Genomic DNA, 20,581 nt, shown 5'->3' with positions numbered 1-20,581 from the left:
TCTGGTGCATCCCTCTCACCTCAGTGAAATAAAAAATATTTTTATAAAGCAATATAAAATTAACAGCGGTTAACTGAAAGCAGAAGAGCTCATAATATTTTGGAAGACTTGACACGCTTTTTCTCATTCTGTTTTTTTTATATAGTTTAGAAGTGTGGATCTGATGCCTTCTGTCAGAATTACTATGCTGTGTGTCATAGTAGAATATAATACTGTGTTGTGACCTGAACACAGGGTTCTGAGCCCAAAATCATGCTTGTTTTCCAAGTATAGCAGGTATTACAAGAATTCTGAAAGCCCTTGAGGCTGGTATGCAGTAAAATCTATTAGAGGCCCCAGAACATATGTAGCAGCTGAAATAATATTTTATTATTATAAAATTGGCTAGATTGTCCGTGTTCCCAGTGTTCTTTTAAATCCTTCAATACTTTTTGACATTCTCTGAAAAATAAAAAAATTAATAAAGATGGACTGAGGATGTGGAATATTTGGAGAAGTTGGAGGTTGCTTGTCATTTGGGAATTTACCAAATAGATTTATCCTATTACCAAAAAAAAGCCAAATATATGAAAGCTAAATATATGAAGGGTATTGTCTGCTTTTTTACATTCTCAGACCATAATCTCCTAAGTTGTCTTAGCTTTCTGCATAGCTATATTCAAATCACTCATTATTAAACCCTATAAATCTTATTTTCTCCATTTATAAGTTGGGACTAAAAGCACTTCATAATTGTTTTATGTTTCTAAAGTATTTGAATATTTGAGGTGGTGGTCAAGTACTAAGTTTAAGTATTTGTTCCTAAGCAAGACAATTGGATTTGGTTAGGTTTTGGCTGTTACCTTCAAAGAACGTTTACAATACTTAAAATGCTTCCTATCTTTGCGACCCTTTTATAGTCTTGGCAACTTTCATTGGTATCCCCAGAACCACCCATTCAGTCCTGGTCTATAATGTTTCCATATCCTCTCTCCTCTCAGGCTTTTCTGAGCTATAAACCAGACTATTTCATTTGATGTGTTGTGATGTTCCCTAAGTCACTGGTTTGCCTTTCCTGATTTTTCCACTAAGCACTGTTTTTGCAGTATATTAATACAGAAGGGGATAGTGGACAGATTTTCACACTAGGTAAATATGGTCATGTCTGCGTATCTGGAGCAACAGAAGGCATGTGACTGTAGGAAATAAATGTATTAAGCATAGGGTTCATAAGTTTTTATTATTTATTTGATCATTTATTTGAGGCTATTCTGAAAAATGAGACAGATGATGTAAACAGTCTGAAGGCAGAAGAAACTGAGTTTAAATTAAACATTTTTGGAGAAAACCATGTGTTTAACAGGCAGTTATTATTTGAACATAGGCAGAAAAGGGAAGAGTTTTATTATGATCTAATAAAATCTTCTGAATGTTTGGTAAAATATTTTTCTTTGAAATGTGTCATTCTCATAATCGAATAGATTACTCCATGTCATCATTATCATTGTTACAATCTTAGAAAAAGAGTTTAGATTCATTATATACATTTTCTATACATAGGCTATATTTTCCCACAGGTGAAAGACTGACATCAAAACGTCAACCTGTTTTGTTTGGTTTTTTTTCAACCTTTCTATCTGCAAACTCCAAAACATTTTCCAGCTGAAGGATGCCTATCCCAAATAGTAAATTTCAACTTCAAATATGCTTGGGTTTTTTTTAATTACCTTTTCCTAATCCCAAAGGGTTGACAGACCATAAATCAAAGGCCACTGTCCTAAACATCTCGGGCATCCATTTGTTTATGATTTGCTTAAAGAAACATAATCAAGTTTCTAGCAGGTCATAAGGATATAGGTCAAATTCATTTTTTGAAATGATTGGTAGCCGAATACTACACTAGTTCATAGCCCCCAACATGGAATATTGTCTGGTGGGGGAACTAGACAATAGCAATTTATGATTTTTTTTTCCCCAGTTCTCATTTATTTTTCTCTGCCACATACAGAAGTGTAAAGCTCATTCATTTACGCAAGTTATAAAATAGAAAAACTGCATTTGGACAAAGCGAAATGGATTTTCAAGAAAATTCCTCTCATACTGAAGGGAAGAATAATCTCAAACCTGTAACTATTAAGCTTCAATTAGAGCAAATATATTGAATGGATCATTATACTTTTCAGGAACTGTCCGTTCTTCTTATTATTAAGCTGAATAGTTGTATTTAGTTTTGTACAGTAATAAATTAAGAAATCTGTATATGTGATCATGATATCCTTCATGAAATACATGTTCATTCCAGGTATTTTCCTGGAATGAACTGTGTTAAATAAGTTGGCTCACTCTGCTGTAATGAGGATACCATTATACAGCTAAATGTTCTTTCATATATTTATGGGGTCATAAATTTTTATTTTAAATGGTGCATTTTCTCTCTCTTTTTTTTTCCCTCATAGCATTTTCTTAATTACTCCAGTTGAATGAGTGCAAAAATACCTCAGATTCTCTGTTCATGCACTAGTTTAAAAATGAAGCCACTGCAGTCAACTAAATTATGTCATAGTGCCTGTTGTGTCAATGTTAAACTGATCAGAAAGAAGGATTAGACTTAAGCTGGTATTTTGAAAAGACGATTGTCTCATTTTCAAAATGACTAAAACACTGAAGTGTCAAAAAGTATAAGCAGCTCTCCTTTTGTAGTTGCAACAGTTCAAGGAATTGTTCTCTTCATTCACTCTCTGTTGCCCGTGTAACTTGGACACAATGATTTAGGTTAACCTGGCTTACCTTGTAATATGTGAACACTAATCCATATGGCGGAGGAGCACTTATCCAAACCATTATCAAAACTCAAATGTGGGGGCTCTTGCTTCTATTTAGGGGACAGTAATATATTGGTTTTTGCAGGTACTACTTAAACCTGCAGCAGCATATTGGTTTACATTATAAATCTTTGTGAAATTGTTGAGATTTTGACAGCCAGATCCAATAATGGTTTAATTATAGATCTCCTGGTGCATAGACCATAATCAAAAGTACAGGCTTAGACACCAAGAAAGAGTTGTGGGACTTCAGAGGTGTGTTTCTTCCTCTCCGTTGCCGCCTCACTTTCCCTTTCCAGCACAGGCATATTAAGCAAGAACCACCTTAAAGCTAAGTAGGAAAAATGCTAAACACAAAAATGCATATGAACTACTGCTCTCTCCAGTGATTAGGTGGTTGTGTCAGAACTACACAGAAATATTTTATCTGCTCGTGATCCAGTGCACCTAATCTTGCCCAACTATTGTTGAAATGACAAGTACCATAAAAATAAGTGTTTGTCCAATAGCAGGAACCTGAGATTTTCTCCTCTCAGATTAAGTATTAAGCACAACGCTGTGCAGTCATGGTCTGTTTTCCTTTGACTCCAACAATCTTTGTTCTTTTCTGCATTTTGGCCTAACTTAACTAAGAGCCCTACCCAGAGCAGTGGATACCCTGGTGGTTAGGGCATTCCCCCTGGACATAAAAGATGTGCCTTTGAGTCCCTTCATGTTGAAAAATGGAACTGAATTCCTGTTTCCCTTGAGTGGGAGCTCTAAATAGGCTGTTATATAAAAGGTAGCTGTATGGCTGCCACAGGCTGTCACATGTATCTGAATGTGCTTTCACTGCATTTTGTTAAGGCTCAGTTTTACTGGTGTGTGTTAGATGTGTTCTGAATTGCGTGTTAGATCGGCCTGATCTCAGGATTAGGCCTTGTTGTGTCAATTATTGTAGATATAAAGCACCCTGGTTCTTTGTGAGCATTTGGAGAACTTCGAGATCAAACAGGAAGGAAGTAAAAAGTAGCCACTGACAATGGGTTGGATCAGTTTTGCATATTGGCTTATAAAAACTGCCTAACCTATTATTTTGGGTATAGCCATGTTGCTTTTGAGTCATGTGAGCCCTATTATCAAATTCCTACTATATAAGGGGGAAGCACTGCACTATTACAAATAAAATTGAGACTATTCATTTGTGATTTTCTTACAGGAAACAGATTCGAGCTCTTCTAGGACAGTTTAGCCAGGCAGAGGCTTTGTTAATCTCATCTGGAGTTGAGCCAGGGACTCTAGATGGAGTTCTCTTGGATGCTGGCTGTTCTTCAATGCAATTTGATACACCTGAAAGAGGTTTTTCCCTGCAGAAGGATGGTCCTTTGGACATGAGGATGGATAGTGACAGGTACCTATTAATAAAATATTTCTCCTTAGAACTCCAAAAGCTATTGCTTAGCAAAACTCTGTGCATTTCATTTCAGGTTGAAGAATTCCCATCATAAAACCACGTCTAATTTTGCACTAGTACGCTCTCTTTCTTCTGCCCTGAAGCTTCTCTAGATTTTAATTCTTAGAACCTTGGTTATGTTCTCTTTCACCTCTTTGAAATAAGAGGGTGGATCCAGTGATGAGTAATTAAAACAGTAATATTTTTTAACTATTAAAATTTTTTGTGACGTATAGCATGTACAGTTATTGGGACAGCTTTTAATGTAAGACTGAAAGATTTCTGATAACCTTGAGGAGAGTAAGGAAACTGCCAAGTATGATGATTATGTTGACAGGTCACTGAGTTAAGGTAGCTTTGAGGTAGATTTCCTACACCTTCTCCCATAGTGAGTTCTCCAAGAAACATCACAGGCTTTTAAAGTTTAAAAATACATTTATTAACTAGAATTTCTTTTTTTTCCTCTCTCTCTTTTAATTGAGAAGAAGTGACTAGGTGAGACAGTATTTTTTTTTTTTCCTTTCCTTTAAAAGTTGAAATTACTCTACCCTTTCCTGTTAGGTCACTGTGAGGTTTCTAGTCTTGATTTCAGCAACTCCATGACTAGCTGCGTTGTAGCAAGCTCTGCACAGTCTGCTTTGACCCCTAGGAGGCTTTTTGTTTGTTTTTTCTTCACTTTGCTGAAATAACAGGGAGAAAACAGGCCTCAGTTTTTCAGACTCTGTTTGATCTGCAGGCTGACAACTCCTTACTGGGATCCCTTTCCTTTTCTGCCACGCTTACTATTTGCAGAAATTTCACTTAAGCATATTCAGTTGCTCCCTCGGGAAAGGAACAACCTCCCTCTTTTCTGGAATGGCCATCTGACCCAGTTACTTCTCTTTAACGTGAATATAATGTAAAATTAAAACAACAACAACAACAAAAAAAGATCTTGTCTTTGATACCTGTCAATTAAAATCAGAGGGCAACATTGCTTTTAACATAAGAGTGTAACATTGTCTTATGCGAACTTAGATTTTACTGTAAGCTTTCCTTAGCAATATTATAAGCTTCCTTTCACATTGTGTAAAAGGCATATCAGGCTTACTTAAGTCACAAATAAACAACTATGAGTAAATCTCGTGTGTACCTGAATTATCAGAATTGGTGCTGAGTACATTCAAGAGGATGAAATGCAGTAGTAGGATAATAATTCCTATTTATGTAGGAGTTTTCATCTTCAAGCAACCTAATATAGGATCGTACTTTTTACGAGAAAAAAACAAAGATCTTTGTGTAGATGATAGTAATCGCATAATGCGTTACTAGGAAAATTAAAATTCCTTGCCCAGTATTTTGATGAACCTGTAGTCTTGAGGCATATCATTTGACCTTTCATTGTTCACATAGAGCCTGTGGGAAACCTCAGTTACTCAGGAAATTATTCAGAAGTCTTAACACATAGCAAATTTCGTGATACTCACTTTTTCCAGTTTTGTATAAAAATCTCAGATGATCCTATTGGGATTCAGCCCTCTGATTTCAAGAATCTGAACTTCAGGCTTGTATTTGTATCATAAGAATACATACATGTAGCAGTATCATAAGAACAAAGAATACCTGTGGCATAACAAAAGCCTAAGCTACAGTCGTTGCTATGATACTACCTGCCTCTGATTTCTAAGTTTTGTTATCTTTTGTGAGATACTGCAGGAGGGTAATAAATGGCTGAAAAATATTCTGCATGTTAGTAGAAGAGAATTTATTAAACAGTAGATTGTATGTTCTCTCCACATGAGTAAACCTGTACATAATGTTCATAAAATACCTTGAACTATTTCAGTAGCAAAGTGTCATAGATTAAAAAAAAAGTATGTATGGTATGTACTATTTATATTTTAATAGTTCTTTTCATTTGTAATATTAGGTCTTTTGTATTCCCTCAAAAACAGTATTTGAATATAAATTCTGATGCCTTGTAATGAAAAGTAAATTATTTTCATAAGCAATTATTTTCATAGCAGTAGATGTGAGAGAAAAGATCTTTGAGATCAGTTCTGAATAGAAAACGTATAATACAAGGTGACTAAAATGAACCTGTAAAGGACAAGTTTATATTCTGAAGCTGTCTAAATAGGAACAGTCACACAGCATTTCCATTTTAATGTGATACTGAAATATATTTATTCTTGTCAACTCATTAGGCATAGTTGTATTGTAGTGCTTGGAAGTTTAAGCTAGTCTAATTAATGTTAAGGAACATACTCTGTCTAAAATAGCAAGAAATAGGATTTAAAAGGTACAAGCTCTATCTGTTTTCATAGGGTTCCTGTCTCTTATTTAAAAACCTCAAAGGCACTTGTATGCAATGTGTGTGTTTGACTTTATGTCTTAATGCTATGAAGCTTCACCTCTTGTCAATGAAAACTGACGTCAGTGAACTAATTGACTCTTCTTGTGCGTAGGTACCCTGACATGCCCACTGCTGCTGATGTTGTGAATGCTTTAGATCAACAGGCACTTGCGTCCATCCTGAGAACATACGGGGAGGAGAGGCATGCCAAGAAAATCGCTTCAGCCATCGTTCAGGCACGCAGCATATACCCCATCACCAGAACTCAGCAGCTTGCAAGCATTGTTGCAGGTATCCTCATTAATTCTTCACAGTGGCTGAGAGAGGAAAAAATATTAATCCCCAAAGTCCCAGAGGGATCTATTTGTACTTGAAATCATGCAGGATCTAATCCTGCCTATTCTGCTCTGATGTCAGCTCTTCCTTTTTTCATTTTGTAAGCTCCCACTTTTTCTACTGTAGTTCGCCGATTAGTATAATAATAGATTTTACATGAAGCGATTTATTATTTGTGCCAACCAAGTTGAAACACAATGACAGCAGCCTAGAGAATTCTTTATCCCAGCTATGGATAAGCCTTCAAATATCAGATATGTGATATACTTCTCTTAGTTTTAAATTTCTATTGTTTAATATTTTGGAGGGGATAGGGATGTACCACAGCAGTTTCCAATTACAAATGAAATTAGATTATTTCTTTCCTTAAAGAACCAGAAAGCAAAAAGAATATATAGCTTGCTTCACTTTGTGAATGCCAACCAGATCAGCCTGAAGCACCTGTTGAAATATTTTATCTTACTTGCTCTTCACTGTAAACAACTTGAACAAAATGTAGTTAGGCACTACAAGAACCTTCATGTTTGTGTTCTAGAGTGAAAATTTTAAAGGAGAAAAATTAGATACAAATACTGTTCCTTAATGTTATAATATATAACTTTTTTTCCCAAGAAATGAAAATTACTGGGTCTTGTCACAGATATGTCTACATTGTTCACCCCTTAAAACTGGCTATCCAAATTTAACATTTAGTAAAAAATAGTGTTAAAGTTGTGTGTATATCCTAAAGACCTTTAAAATTATTATTGTTTTCACAAAAATTTGTATTACCTAAACTTTAAATTTAATAATTTCTAATAAGTGATAAGTAATAGAACAGTAATTAATAATTGACAAATATGCTAGTAATTAATAGAAAACCTTAGTAAGTTTAATAGGGGCTTATTTTTAAAGACAAGAAACAAAAATTTTGGATTTGTATAAGTCAGGATACTTAAGCAAGTTGTCAGGTTAACCCCGGCCCAAAGTTTAGCTGGTATGATAAAAGTACCTGAAGGGACTGCTTGCTATAGGAAGACTCTGTTGTGAATACAGTGTATGTGGGGAACAAATAATGTTGAATAACAAAGAGGTAAATCACTATATGATCCTTTAATAATACTTGACAAGTTACATTTTTAAAATAATCATTGTCATCAGCTTTATGAGCTAATAATTTGGGGAGTTTTGTCACATATATCTCATGCTCTTTGGAAGACTGTTAATTAAAAGTATACCATTACTAATGGATTTAAAGCAGCCATATTGCTATGCTACAGATATAATGTGTTATGTGCTGTAAAAAAAAAAAAAAAAAAAAAAACTTCCAAATTGATTTTGCCCCAAACTTGCCCAAACTAAGTTGCTTGAACTTTAATGGGTTACATGTGAGTCATCACCTAATGGTCACTTTAGGTGACAGTGAGAGCTTTTTTTTGTTCTCATTTTTAAACTCTTACTGCTATTTGAAGAGCTGTTTGATATGTGAATCAAGTACTCATGTATAGTATACACGCCAAAGAAAATCCAGCACACATCCACCAAGGTGGTTCGTAAATACATATGGTTTTTATGTGCCTTTTCAAAGTATGCAAATAATTAAAACAATTTTAGATTAATTGTTTTAGATTTAGATTGGTACCTGTTTGGGTAGAATTTAATTTGATTTCTCTAGTAAGGAGCACAAGGGTGGATCTTTACTAGTTTTTAAATTGGTTATACCTTAAGAAAAATTCTAAATAATTAATAATTTTCAAATAAGAGGAGACAAACCACCAAGCACTGGTAACTATAATGTATTTTGTGTAATTCATCATCTCTCATCGATATATGTTCTTCTGCAAAATGATACCCATGAAAGAATTGAGATAAGCTAAAGTGCCAGACACCAACACCTCCAGAATGCCCTTGGTGGCCCAGCACAAAAACCTCACACTAATTAAAGATTTAACCAGAGTACAATCTATGACCCATTGTTTAAATGTGAAGTCCTTAAAAAAAAAAAAAATTAAAACAGAAAAATAAAATCTCGCATTTTAGATTTCACAGACTCTATATGAACATGATTTCTTCTCCAGAACGGAATCATTTTTGCCCAGTATAGGGGCAAGAAGAGAAATAAAAAGCCTAGCCAATGAAGCTATGTCTCTCTATCTCTTTCCCTGCTGATTCTTTTTGCTGATTTGAGTATCTGAGAATTCATGTATAGTCCATACTTGTTTCACAAGACATAGTTTACTATGGCTTCAGATTTTCTAAGACTCCAAACTTCTTTGTTAAGGTCCAGCTGATAACCAGAATCTGACCAAGTCCAAGCTAGGTTTGGACCAGCCCATAGAATGCTAGATTTCTGGTCTAAACAAACAAAAAAAAATTAGAGGAAGTATTGTTGTTCTTAATAAATTGATGGGGAGATAAGTGTGCAGGAAATTAAAAAAAAAAAAAAAAAAAGCTCACAGAAACGTCAGAAATTTGTAAAGTTTTATTGGCAAGAGATATAATTTTGAGATATAGTGTGAGAAATTTATAAATAGATTTGTATTTCAGAGTTGCCTACAACAGCTTGGGGCTAACTCAGGTGTCCAAGTGATTTCTTTCAGCCCTGTGTTCCAGTTCAAGAAAATACTTTGTTCAAGTTCTTACTGTAGAGCCTGAAGGTCATCTCTACATACTGGGCCAATGAATGAATTCCTACAAAAAAAAGTAAAGTGTTTGGCTTGATATTTTTTTCTGAATGCTGTCTGAAAGGCTTCTAATCCATTTAAATAAGCAGACCTCATTGCTATGGAATTTGTAGTTTACTTGGGGAAAAAGGAGTGTTGTTCTCATAGAATTAATAAAACTTAAAAGTTTAACCATGTCGACTATCTTGTAACCCTCATGCACTCAAATCTTGAAATCTTATCGGACGTCTCATTTTTTATTCACTCCTGTGAACATTGTCTCTTTCTGCAGCACAACCAAACCCCGCTCACTGTTTATATTTCTTTCACACAGCTATCTGTAATGATGAATGCTCTGTAAATACTAGACGTCAGTGGTTCTTAACTGAAGATCTGTGAATAGATGTGTGGAAGTCAATTAAGAAGTACTTTCCAATGGCTTTTGCTGTAGCTAGTTGAGTTCTGTTTGGAAATGCTAGGCTTAACAGGATGTGCATTTAACTGTTTAGAAAAATTAATTATTGAATTTTTTCAATGTAATTTTAATATGCTTTTTCTGATCATCTACTTTGATTTCTTTTCAGTTGGTAATATACCTTGTTACCTCTTTCTTTGTGTTCAGAACTTAATTTTTCTCAGTGTCATTTAGATAGGTAATCTATTAGCAGGTTATTTTGAGATCATGTAATCATTTGGACTTGACAGAAATTGATGATGAGCTATTAAAGAAAGTTGAAGTTTGAAAAGAACTAGTGGGTAAAGCCAGTCTCATCCAGATCTGTTCACACTTAGACTTTAATTATCAGTTTGAAATTTGTAATATTGCCTGAATTTCAGATGGGTGTGAATTAACACCATACTAAGGGAGCCTAGACAAAAGGACATTAGTTGCGTCACAGAAACTTATTAAATGCAATGCTAATTCAACAGACGGATTCCTGCAAACAGGTGCAGGATCTGAATTAATTTTTAAACTCTCCCACTCTCATACACTCTAGGGAGTTTAATAGTTCATATTGACAGGCACAGCACATTGCTAATTTCATTCACAAGCTTAAAAATTTCAATATACTTTAACATGTAAGTTTATTAGATTTTTAAAAGTGCAAGTAGCATGAGGGCATCCCAAAACTAAAAAATGATAATTTCTCTCACTGGGATTTCAAACCAGTCATCTAGCCAGAAGCATGGTGTTTTTATGAATGAAATCCATTTTACAAGCTTCCCATACAGATTTTTTTATATTATTGTACCTTGTACAGCCTATTACCAGGAAGGATTTTCTTTTAGTATCATGATAATTGGAGGGAGCTGGGTGAGGGATTTTGTTCCTTAGCAGAAAGCACAATTAGGTCATTATTTAGCTATATCAAGATTAACAGTGGGGCAGAAAAATTTTTCACCCCAGCATAGATCAAATCTACTGCCTGTGCTAAAAAGAGGAAGGCCAGTATGACAAAAGTCACAATGACAAATTATATTTATTAGTAATTAGTGATCTCTGAAGACAAACCAGTAAGTCATTGGACTTGAATATGGTTTGAGTTTAGATGTGGGGCTTTAGCTACATAAAGCTGCAACGTGTTACTGTGAATATTAATATTCTGTACTGCTCTATAGGACCTGCAGTGCTATTTGTTCCTGTTCATCTGAGGCATACAAGGCTGTATTATACTTACAGAATATACTTGGGTTTTTATTTATTTTTCTTCAACATATATCATAAGTCTGTATCCTAAGGATTCAGTTTTCAAATCCAACTCTTACTTTACAGATATTTCAAAGCACAGTTAGCTGATACTGTAGGAAGACATGGCGCTCTACAATGGCCATGCATTTAGAAGAACCTTCCTAAGGCACTTTAGTGTTCTAGTTATCCTGGTAGCCTGAGTTTCTCATTTCTTTTATTTGTCCATGCAGTATTGCAATTGCAAAGCACAGAATGGTGTTCATGGTCAGACTGTAAAAAAACCTGATCAGATATCACTGTGTCATGTCTATTTAGATTTTTACAAAAGCAGTTTCGAAATAGAGCAGATCTTTATATTATTCTTCTTAGTTCAGATAAGTAAAAGATATTTTGATGACATAGAAGATAAAGCTTTCAGTAGTTGACTAAAATTCCAGTATGATGGGCTGTGGAAATTAAAATAAAAGATCTCATTCTAGGCTTCTGCTTTTATGGGTTGGTCCCAAAAAATAGACACAGATCTGTACCTGGATTTCACTCTGCCCTCTTGTGGATTGGCTTCGCTTTTATCTGTGATGCTTTTGGAACCTCAGAACATCAGGAATGGATCATCCCCAGAAAACCAGCAGTATTTTTAGAAAACACTTTAGTATTTAGACTACTAATATATGATACTTAAAATTTCTGGGTCCTGCTTTGAGAAGTGAACATGAGCTCTGGATAGTAACAGCCCAAAATTGGAAGTATAGAACTGATGTTAAAACTGAAGTCACAGCTGTAAATTTTTCAGCAAATGGCAGGAGAAAAGAGGTCCTGTGTAAAGCTAACAGAATAACACAGGTAGAACTGAAAAAATGCTGTTTTCTAATCCACTAGCTTGCTAGTAGCTAATATTTTTGTAAGGGAACAGTGCCTTTTCATTCTAGTTTTAACTATTTTCAGTAAATGAACATGAGGGGATGGATTTGGTTTTGGAATGGGGGGGTAGAAGAGTGAGATTTTTAAATGTAGGCTTGCAAAAAGCAAGAAATAGGTTTGTGATGTGAAGTCTTTTACGAAAAGAGTAGTTTCTTCTCTCAAGAAACCAACAACTTCTGTAACTTAGTCCCCAAAAATTCTCAGGTGTCAGATGTGACCTTAAATTCTGTTGAAGAAAAATCCTAATGTCTCTTATGGAGACTATGAAGCTATGTGTATTTAGTCACTTAGTGTATAAATTTCAAAGAAGGATATCTGTGTGTTCCTTCTGACTGTGCTACAGAAACATGCATGTCCTGTGGTATTTTGGATATATTACGATTTTAAACCCTGCTCTTTCAATATAATTGATAACTATCCAAGAGTCCTGAGCAAATTATTAGTATTTGTAGTTTTATTAGTTGAACATTTAAAGGAAATTGTTCATTTTGCTCAGCACAGTGTTCTCTTACGTCTTAAGAAGCAGTTTTCTTCACACATAAATGGCAGTCAGTGGTAGTTTCAAGGACTCCATTTTCAAATTGGAATGTATTTTTAGATATGTAAAGAAATATGGAAACAGATATTGTGCCAAATAACACAAACTTGGTGTCAGTTGGTTTTTTGGGACATCTTACTTTCTGAGATCCTGAGTTCTCCTTTTGGTTCACCCTTCATCAAGTCAGATTTTGTGACTCTGACACTGACAGTGTGAGGGGTTGTTTTCTTATTATTTACAGATTTACACGAAGCACACACTATGGTATTCTCAGAAACAGAAATGATAGTAGCTACCTAGTGTAATTTTTTCTAAAGTTTGCAAGAAATGTAGGAGCCCAATTTCCCACAGATTAAATCTGTTTTGTGAAACAGAATTTTAAACTGAATTCCTATGAACTTCTGGGCAGTGGTTTGTGTTGGGAGAAGTTGATCCAGTTGCTATTTTCTGTCTTGAAGAATTCAGAAGAGAGTAACAGGAAAAAGCCCCGGTTATGCTTTGGGCTTTTTTGGTTGGTTGGTTGGATTTCGTTTTTGGGGGGATGCAGGGGGGTAGGGTGGGGTTTTTTTCATTTAATTCAAGCATTCTTATCAGACTTAGAGGAGGTGGGGAATGTAATTTGGAAAATTGAATATGTAGAAACACATCTTGGATACACCACATATAGGAAAATAACTTAAAATTAAATCATTAGTAACAGTCTCGTCATTGGCCTCTCCCTTTGCTGAACACTGGTAATCAGTGTATGCGTGATGCTGAATGCATATGTTTTCTCACATAATTAAAAGCTTACCTATCAAACTCTGAAGAATTCCAGTAATAAAATATTTTGTGACAGCATAGTGGATTATGATATTAGTATTAAATTTTCTTATTGCCTACTTTAGTCACTTTTGTAGATGTGAATTTAGTAAACTCACTTGTTTCAGAGGTACCATACCCCTTTCTTCCTTCTTGCTCCACTATGGAGAATATCATTAACTTGATTATGAATTGCATTTGCTTCAAAACCGTTACTTTCTGGTGGTGTAGTTTAGAATAGGCATAGAATTGAGGCATTCTAATACAGGTATATCAGAGGCATTGCCTTACCGCTCATTGGAAATTTTGTTTGGAAGAATAATTCTTTCCCTTTATACACTAGCATTATTCCTTCAATTTACCTTAACCAGCCTCCTGCGTTCACTTACATAATAGATTATAAATTTATTCAGGATTCACAGGTTTTGTAAGACTTTTGCCCTTCAGTCCCTTTGATCCATTGACTTTGACTTCTCTAGCTCTTTGCTCTATACTCAGATAATGAAGATTCAAATACATTAATTAATGCTATAAAAAAGTTTCCACCAAAATTTTCAATCTCTCTTTTTTCTCTCTGCTTCTACAGAGACGAGTATAATTCATTAGATTTTTGGGGAAGGAGGAGGGAATTTTATGGAACCAGTCTAAATTACTTAATCTTGTGATTTTTTTCAACAAATTCATACGCTGACACTTTCTGCTGTATAGGCATGTGAGAGAGCAGCTGTGTCAATTGCTTTTCATAAATTTCTCAAGGTATTTTTGTGAATATTTGAAGGAATGAAGACATAGAGGTAAACAATTTTTATACTAACACAAGGATGCCTCTTTTAAGCTTTAAGTAATTAACTGAAAAGTATTTATCACCTGGTAAGAATTGTCTTGCTCTTTTTCTGCCTGTGAATTAATGCATAATAATCTAGAAAGCAACATTTAAAATTTGCGTCTCCATCGTACATTATATATAACTTTTTTGCCTTAAGAGCAAAAAACAAACCACAGCAAAGAAATGCTGAACTATCATTGACTACTCTGAGTTGTAAGGCATAGGATTTATCTAGCCTGTCTTCCTTTTTTCCCCATTTCAGTTTCAGCTATTATTTTGCATTTTAGCTTTGTGAAGCACTTGAGGAAGCAATTTCTATGAATGGTTCTAGGAAAAAACAGCACCCAACTTAAGCCAGCTCAGTTTAATAGGGTTTACTTTCAGAAATGAGAATTCAAAGCAGACAATAACGATGTATTATAAAGAAGGAAGCTCACTACTCTGGGTTCAGTTGTAAGTATACTTCCATTTAAAGTCATCATGCATGAGTGGATCAATGTCAGGATAGCAGTATAGATATAAGAAAATATTAATATTATACCTTTTAAAATTTGACAGGTGCTTTTCCAGCATCAGCATTGTATGCGCGAAAAGACTTGCTTCAGAGACCTACGCATGTTGCTACCAAAACTTTCCAAGGACTGCGAATATTTGTAAATGATGAGCTCCATGAACTTTTTATGGGGCTGAAGACAGCTGAGAAGTTTCTAAAACCTGGAGGTCGACTTGTAGCCCTTTCTTTCCATTCCCTAGAAGATCGTATCATCAAACGCTTTCTTTATGGAATAGACATGACAGAAAAGTACAATCTTGGCTCAAGGCATAAGATAAGACAAGGTCTAAAAAATTACTCCAAAGATGACGACACAGAAGAATTTCCCTGTGGAAAATCCAACTTAAAGTGGATTTTTATACAGAAAAAAGTTCTCACACCCCAGGCCAAGGATATTCAAACAAACCCAAGAGGGAGGTCTGCCAAGTTAAGAGCTGCTATTAAGCTCTAAAACAAAATGTTTGATTATAAAATTGTATGATTTCCTAAAGTTTTGTTTTCCAGAAAGATAACTGGACAGATAATATCAAATTGAAAAATAAAGTGGAAAAAAAAGGCTGTTGGAAAACATTTCTTTCTTTCTTTTGTGCTTCTTTTTACTTGGGATGTAGTGTTAAAAACAGGGCATTGAAAGGTAAAATATAGGTAGATGAGAGGTTGTCAATAATTATACAAAAAAGACAACATTTTAAAAAAACCATCAAAACTGAAGTTTATAAAAATTACAATTTGGGTGTATTTACACTGTTTCCTTTGGATTTAATTCAGAACTTTGACATTAACAGTCTAAATTCAGTAGCTGATTGAGATGGACACATTTTTACAGGGGTTGATTTCACACACCTAATTCAGATGACTAATTTAGTCTGGAGTATGTTTAAAGTAACCTAAGAATTCACAATATATAAAATTCTGTCTCCTTATTGATTCATTGCATGAATGCCTGTAGGACTATTCCAAGAACTAGTTCTTAAATAAATTAATACCAATATCTAATGTTTTATCCAAGAATTTGTAAATGGGCTTTTACCTTTGTTAATTAGTAAATATTTACATTATCTGAGTGATTAACTGGTTATACAGTGTTTATGACATCTAAATAATGAATATATTTGGGGGGAAAAAAGATGCTTAAAAGTTCACTGTTTGTATGCAGACACTAAAAGCAGCAACAACTGGAGGAAGATTTGTAGTACATAATTTACCTGTGACCCTAACTTCTGTGCATAGATCCAGTCAAAATTTTATGTGTTGATTCAATTATAATAAAGCCATCAAAAAGGGGGGTTTATGGGTCTTATACAGTATTCTCATTTGCTGGTGATGGTTTATTAAGAGTTGCTACTTAGGTAAGTAGTAAGTAATTTTTAAGTGGCCCATTGTAACACTGGATTCCTATTTGGATGCTATACTAACTAGTATAACTTGTAACAGAGTGGATTTTTTTGTTTTTTGTTTGTTTGTTTTGATAAAGCTAATTAATATGAAATGGATTTTGCTCTGAGTTTGTATTTTATGTTACAAGACTGTTGCTTTGTTATCTTAAAGGTGACCAGAAAATAGTGCAAGTTTCAACTTCTTTGAGCTCTGACTCATCTCTTCAGAAGAAGAAAAAAAAAAGTCTTTGGATAATCAAATCTGTAGCAGGATTTCATTTCTGATAAACCTGGAGCTTGGCTGGTAGAATAAGAAAATGCAATTTCTGACTCTGAATTAAATGATTACTACACTAGCTTTTGAAAGAAAACTGACTGGGTAATTTCAGACTTGATTTTCATCAAACATCCTCTTTATGTTGATGTAAATATGATTGCTTCACTAGAGTTGAGTCATCAAACATCAACAAGTTGAAATTTAGTTTCCCCATCTATAATATATGCTATACTGAAATATGTGAATATTGTTTAATTTCTTGGTGAAGCTAAGCCATCTAATGTCAGTGGTATTCTTAGGTGTATATATATCATGACATACATCACTCGTCTGAAATAACAGCTGAATGATGATGGGCACTTCATATTTTTCTGAAATTTCAATATTTTTTCCTACTTTCATTGTATGTGCTATTAAATACAACATTCCACTTCAAATAATATTATTTACTGTTGACATCATAGAGACAATAAACTGTACCTTGAATAGATATTTTTTCATCCAAACATTAAATATAAATAGCTAAAGTTATTTTTGGTTAAGATATCATATTGAAATGTTCTCCAATTGTAAGTTGAAAAAATTGTGCCTCTATAATAGGCTTAGAAGAGTTGTAATGCAGTGTTATGAGTTATTCAGGGATACACATCAGGAACAGAACATCAGTAGAAGCAGGTAAGTATCTGCATCCCAGAAATTATATGGAAGTATTCCTTATTATTATTCCAAATTCCTTATGCTTAAAACTGTTTAAAAACCACACTCCTCCCCTCTGATTTCCAAGGCACAGTCTCTTATGCTTGTTACCAAGATTTGATCCTGCGTTCCTACTGTCGGTTCCTTACCTTTTCGTTTCAAGTTCCACAGCCATGGTGGGACATCAGCCATTGAGCTTTTCTCTGTAGGTGATCTGTTTCATTCCTCGCAGGGTCTCTTTACTTTCTGCTTTGAACTGGTGATCTGGAGAACACGTGGGTTTTAATTACTGTTTGCCTGAAAGCAGAATATTCTGTTTTTCCCAGAAAAACTTCTGTTTATCGTTAGTCTATGTATTATTGCATATATTAAGTGTTTTGTTTTAATTTAGTAGGTGAAGTTGTATTAGGTGAAGAACAGAAGATCTTTACGTGCTTTTCAAGACGCAGGTATACATAGCATATGTTAAACTTTCCTAACATGGTATGCATGACACATTAGTAGAACTAAACATTTTTTACCATAATCAGAAATGTTATCTGTGAAGGAGACAGTATCTGATGAAAATTATAGTCTCACTGAAAACCAAATCATGCTGTCAAGATACAAATTGTACATTGTTTCTAGAATGTTGCCATTCACCCTGAGCAGCGCTCATTTTAATACAGCCAAATGCAAGATAATATATCTAAGGAAAAAGACTCTAGCCCACATTTACAAGAAATATGGCAATACTGTGGTGCTAAACATGACAGGAAGAAGAGAAACTTGAGATATGTAAGAGAAGAATATCAAGTAATAGTTGTAGACATGGTGCTGTTGCCAAACAATAGAGATGTGCAGAGCTTATTTCTAGAGTACAACATATTTTTTCATGTCAGTATTTCAGAAGGATGTTGAAAAATTAAAAAAAGGATCAGAAACCAGCTATGTGAGTATTTCTGTGCCTTGTAAACATGCTTTGTATTGAAATGTTATAAAAACTTGATTTAATTGGGTAATCCAAGAGAAGGTAAAGTGTTGATATTTTTACAGGCTAAAGTACCTATCTGGAGAAGAGATCACTGATGGTAGACAGTAGTAGAATACATAGAATAGTTACTTGAAAATTAGACACAGTTATACTGTGAGAAAGGTTTTTATAGTAAAAATAAAATACTTTTTAAAAATACCATTTTAATGTGTAAGCAATTAGCTGTATTTAAAGCCTATTTAACAATATGAGGGCCTTGCGACAGCTGTTACTATTGCTTCACTATTGTTGCCTAAAGAAAATTAAAGTTTCATTTTTTCAGAATGTAAAGGCCTAATCATGTGTTATGCTTTCAATAATACAAACAATTGATATCTTTTTCATTGTTTTTTTTTTAAATCTATTACAAATGAATAAAATAATCTCTCATGAGTCTTTTAGAGTAAAATACAGAGAATGCCTTTTGAGAAAAATTCTTGTTTAAAATGTCAACATTTGTATAGATCTACTAAAGTATTTCACATACGGTAGCTTGAAGGAGAGGATTCTTAATGTAGTACAAATGGAGGAAAAGTTATTTCAGTAAACACTATTAGCAAATGGTTACCTTCTAGTAGCAAATATTGTATAAGACTTTTTGTATATTGCTTATATGCTAATGTATAATACCATTAATAATAAATTAATAAAATTAATAATAAATACAATACATATAATACTATTACTAACAACTTATATAATAATAATGGCTACAGTATTCCTCTTTATGTTGGAAAAGACATGGTTTTAATTGGAGAGTTTATGCTCTAAAGAGCTCACCACTCTGGGGGAGGAACCATGAGAAAATATGTCCTGAGGTAAGGGTGATGGTGCACGTGTGGGATGATTTCAACAAGCAGTCTTAGATACAGATTGTTGTTGATTTTATTTGATTAGTTTAAATTTTAAAATAACTTAGACATTGGTCTTGACTCATTGTTTTGAGTACCACTGTACAAAAGTGCTTGTGAAGAATGAGAAGAATTTGAATGAACAGGAAAGTAATGAACTCAAAGACCAATTAGTTGCTGTCAACCCACTTAACATCCTTATCTCTAGCAAGATTAATAAATGGTTCAGACTTTTTTTTTCCCATGCTCCAAAATCTCTCCAGACAGGCTCCTTCAGTAGAAGTAGGACTGTTTACACTTGGATTGCAAACGCTATTCAGAAGACTATGAGAGTCTCTATATAGGCATGCATTTATTTTTCTCCATATAACAGTTGTTTAAAACTAATCTCTAACTTGAAATAATATGCCATTTTATTTATAATTCTTTCAGAAGTGTAATCAAATGTATAGGTCTTTTTACACCTGAGGTATGCTGGAATTAAAGTAGACTTTTGTGGGTTAATTAAAAACTGCAGTGCTATAGTGAATCTTGTAAATACTTTAAATGAATGTAGAACAATTCCTTCCCTTCCCCTCCTCCCAGCCCCTGTGGAAGACAGAGGAGAAAAATATGTTTAATTAAAAAGTAAGAAGTATGCCATAAAGTTGAACATCTTCTTAGAAAAAATCCATTTTATGGTGAGGTTGAATAATTTAACATCCAATGTTAACAGAATTATATATACCTAGATGCAGTATTCTGTTAGGTTTTCTTTGTTAATTGCCTAATTTTTCCTGTTTTAGGATAACTAGTAGAATGGTAGCTTGCTCCCCATACATGGACGCTGAGCATGATTTCTAGTGCGTGTTCACAGGTAATAGGAGGGTAGAGATGCTTCTAAATCCAAGCCTGTATTTTTTTTTTTTCACTCTGTCTCCTATGCTGTTGGAATTGTGTTTACCTTTCAGAATTGTAATGTGAAATTACCCCCGTATGATTGAGAGGGAGTGGCTTTTCTTTTTTGGGAAACTAATACATGTCCACCCAACTTTATTAAACAACATGGTGTTCAATAGTTTTGTTTCTTTTGACATATTTCGCTGATGACATACCATGCTTTCTAATATTGCTATTACATAACTAAAGCAGGAGAAGGGGGAAATATTTGTTCACAAGAAGTTTAAGCTGAAAACACATAGTAAATTATTGGTTGCCTGGATTTCTTACTGTACCAGCGTAGACATGTTTATAGAAAGAAATAAAACTTGTTCATTGTACCTTGATCTTTAGGCAAATTATATTTTTGCTGATGTTTTTAAAACCTACTTGGACTGGTTGTAATACTCAGTCAAAAACAAGCAGAGAGTATTTTTTACTTTTATGGTGTTTGCAAATTTAAACTTGACACCTTGTTTATAGATGTCTCTTTAAAGAGTAAAACTGGAGATGCAGCTCCCTCTATCTGTCTTGGGAATATCTATGCTTTGTTCCTTTCAGAATGCACCTGCAAATGAT

The 20,581-nt window shown here is 34.1% G+C and overlaps 1 protein-coding gene across 6 annotated transcripts in view; it reads left to right on the top strand.

Moving 5' to 3' along the window:
• The window catches only part of METTL15 (methyltransferase 15, mitochondrial 12S rRNA N4-cytidine), a 101,563-nt gene extending 84,548 nt beyond the window's left edge, over positions 1–17,015 (top strand). For 3 of the 6 annotated variants that reach the window (XM_067296221.1, XM_067296222.1, XM_067296223.1), the window contains 2 exons: positions 6,681–6,859; positions 14,878–17,015. In XM_067296221.1, the coding sequence (XP_067152322.1) occupies positions 6,681–6,859; positions 14,878–15,323 (625 nt within the window). In that variant the 3' untranslated portion in view covers positions 15,324–17,015. Of the gene's footprint in view, positions 1–3,999; positions 4,192–6,680; positions 6,860–9,483; positions 10,044–14,581; positions 14,773–14,877 lie in introns of those variants that run through there. The other 3 variants (XR_010884108.1, XM_067296224.1, XM_067296225.1) reach the window with 3 other exon arrangements.
• The last annotated feature ends 3,566 nt before the right edge of the window (positions 17,016–20,581 follow it).

Source organism: Apteryx mantelli, chromosome 4, assembly GCF_036417845.1.
Source record: "Apteryx mantelli isolate bAptMan1 chromosome 4, bAptMan1.hap1, whole genome shotgun sequence".
NCBI lineage: Eukaryota > Metazoa > Chordata > Aves > Apterygiformes > Apterygidae > Apteryx > Apteryx mantelli.
This window is presented reverse-complemented; position numbering and strand designations above follow the sequence as displayed.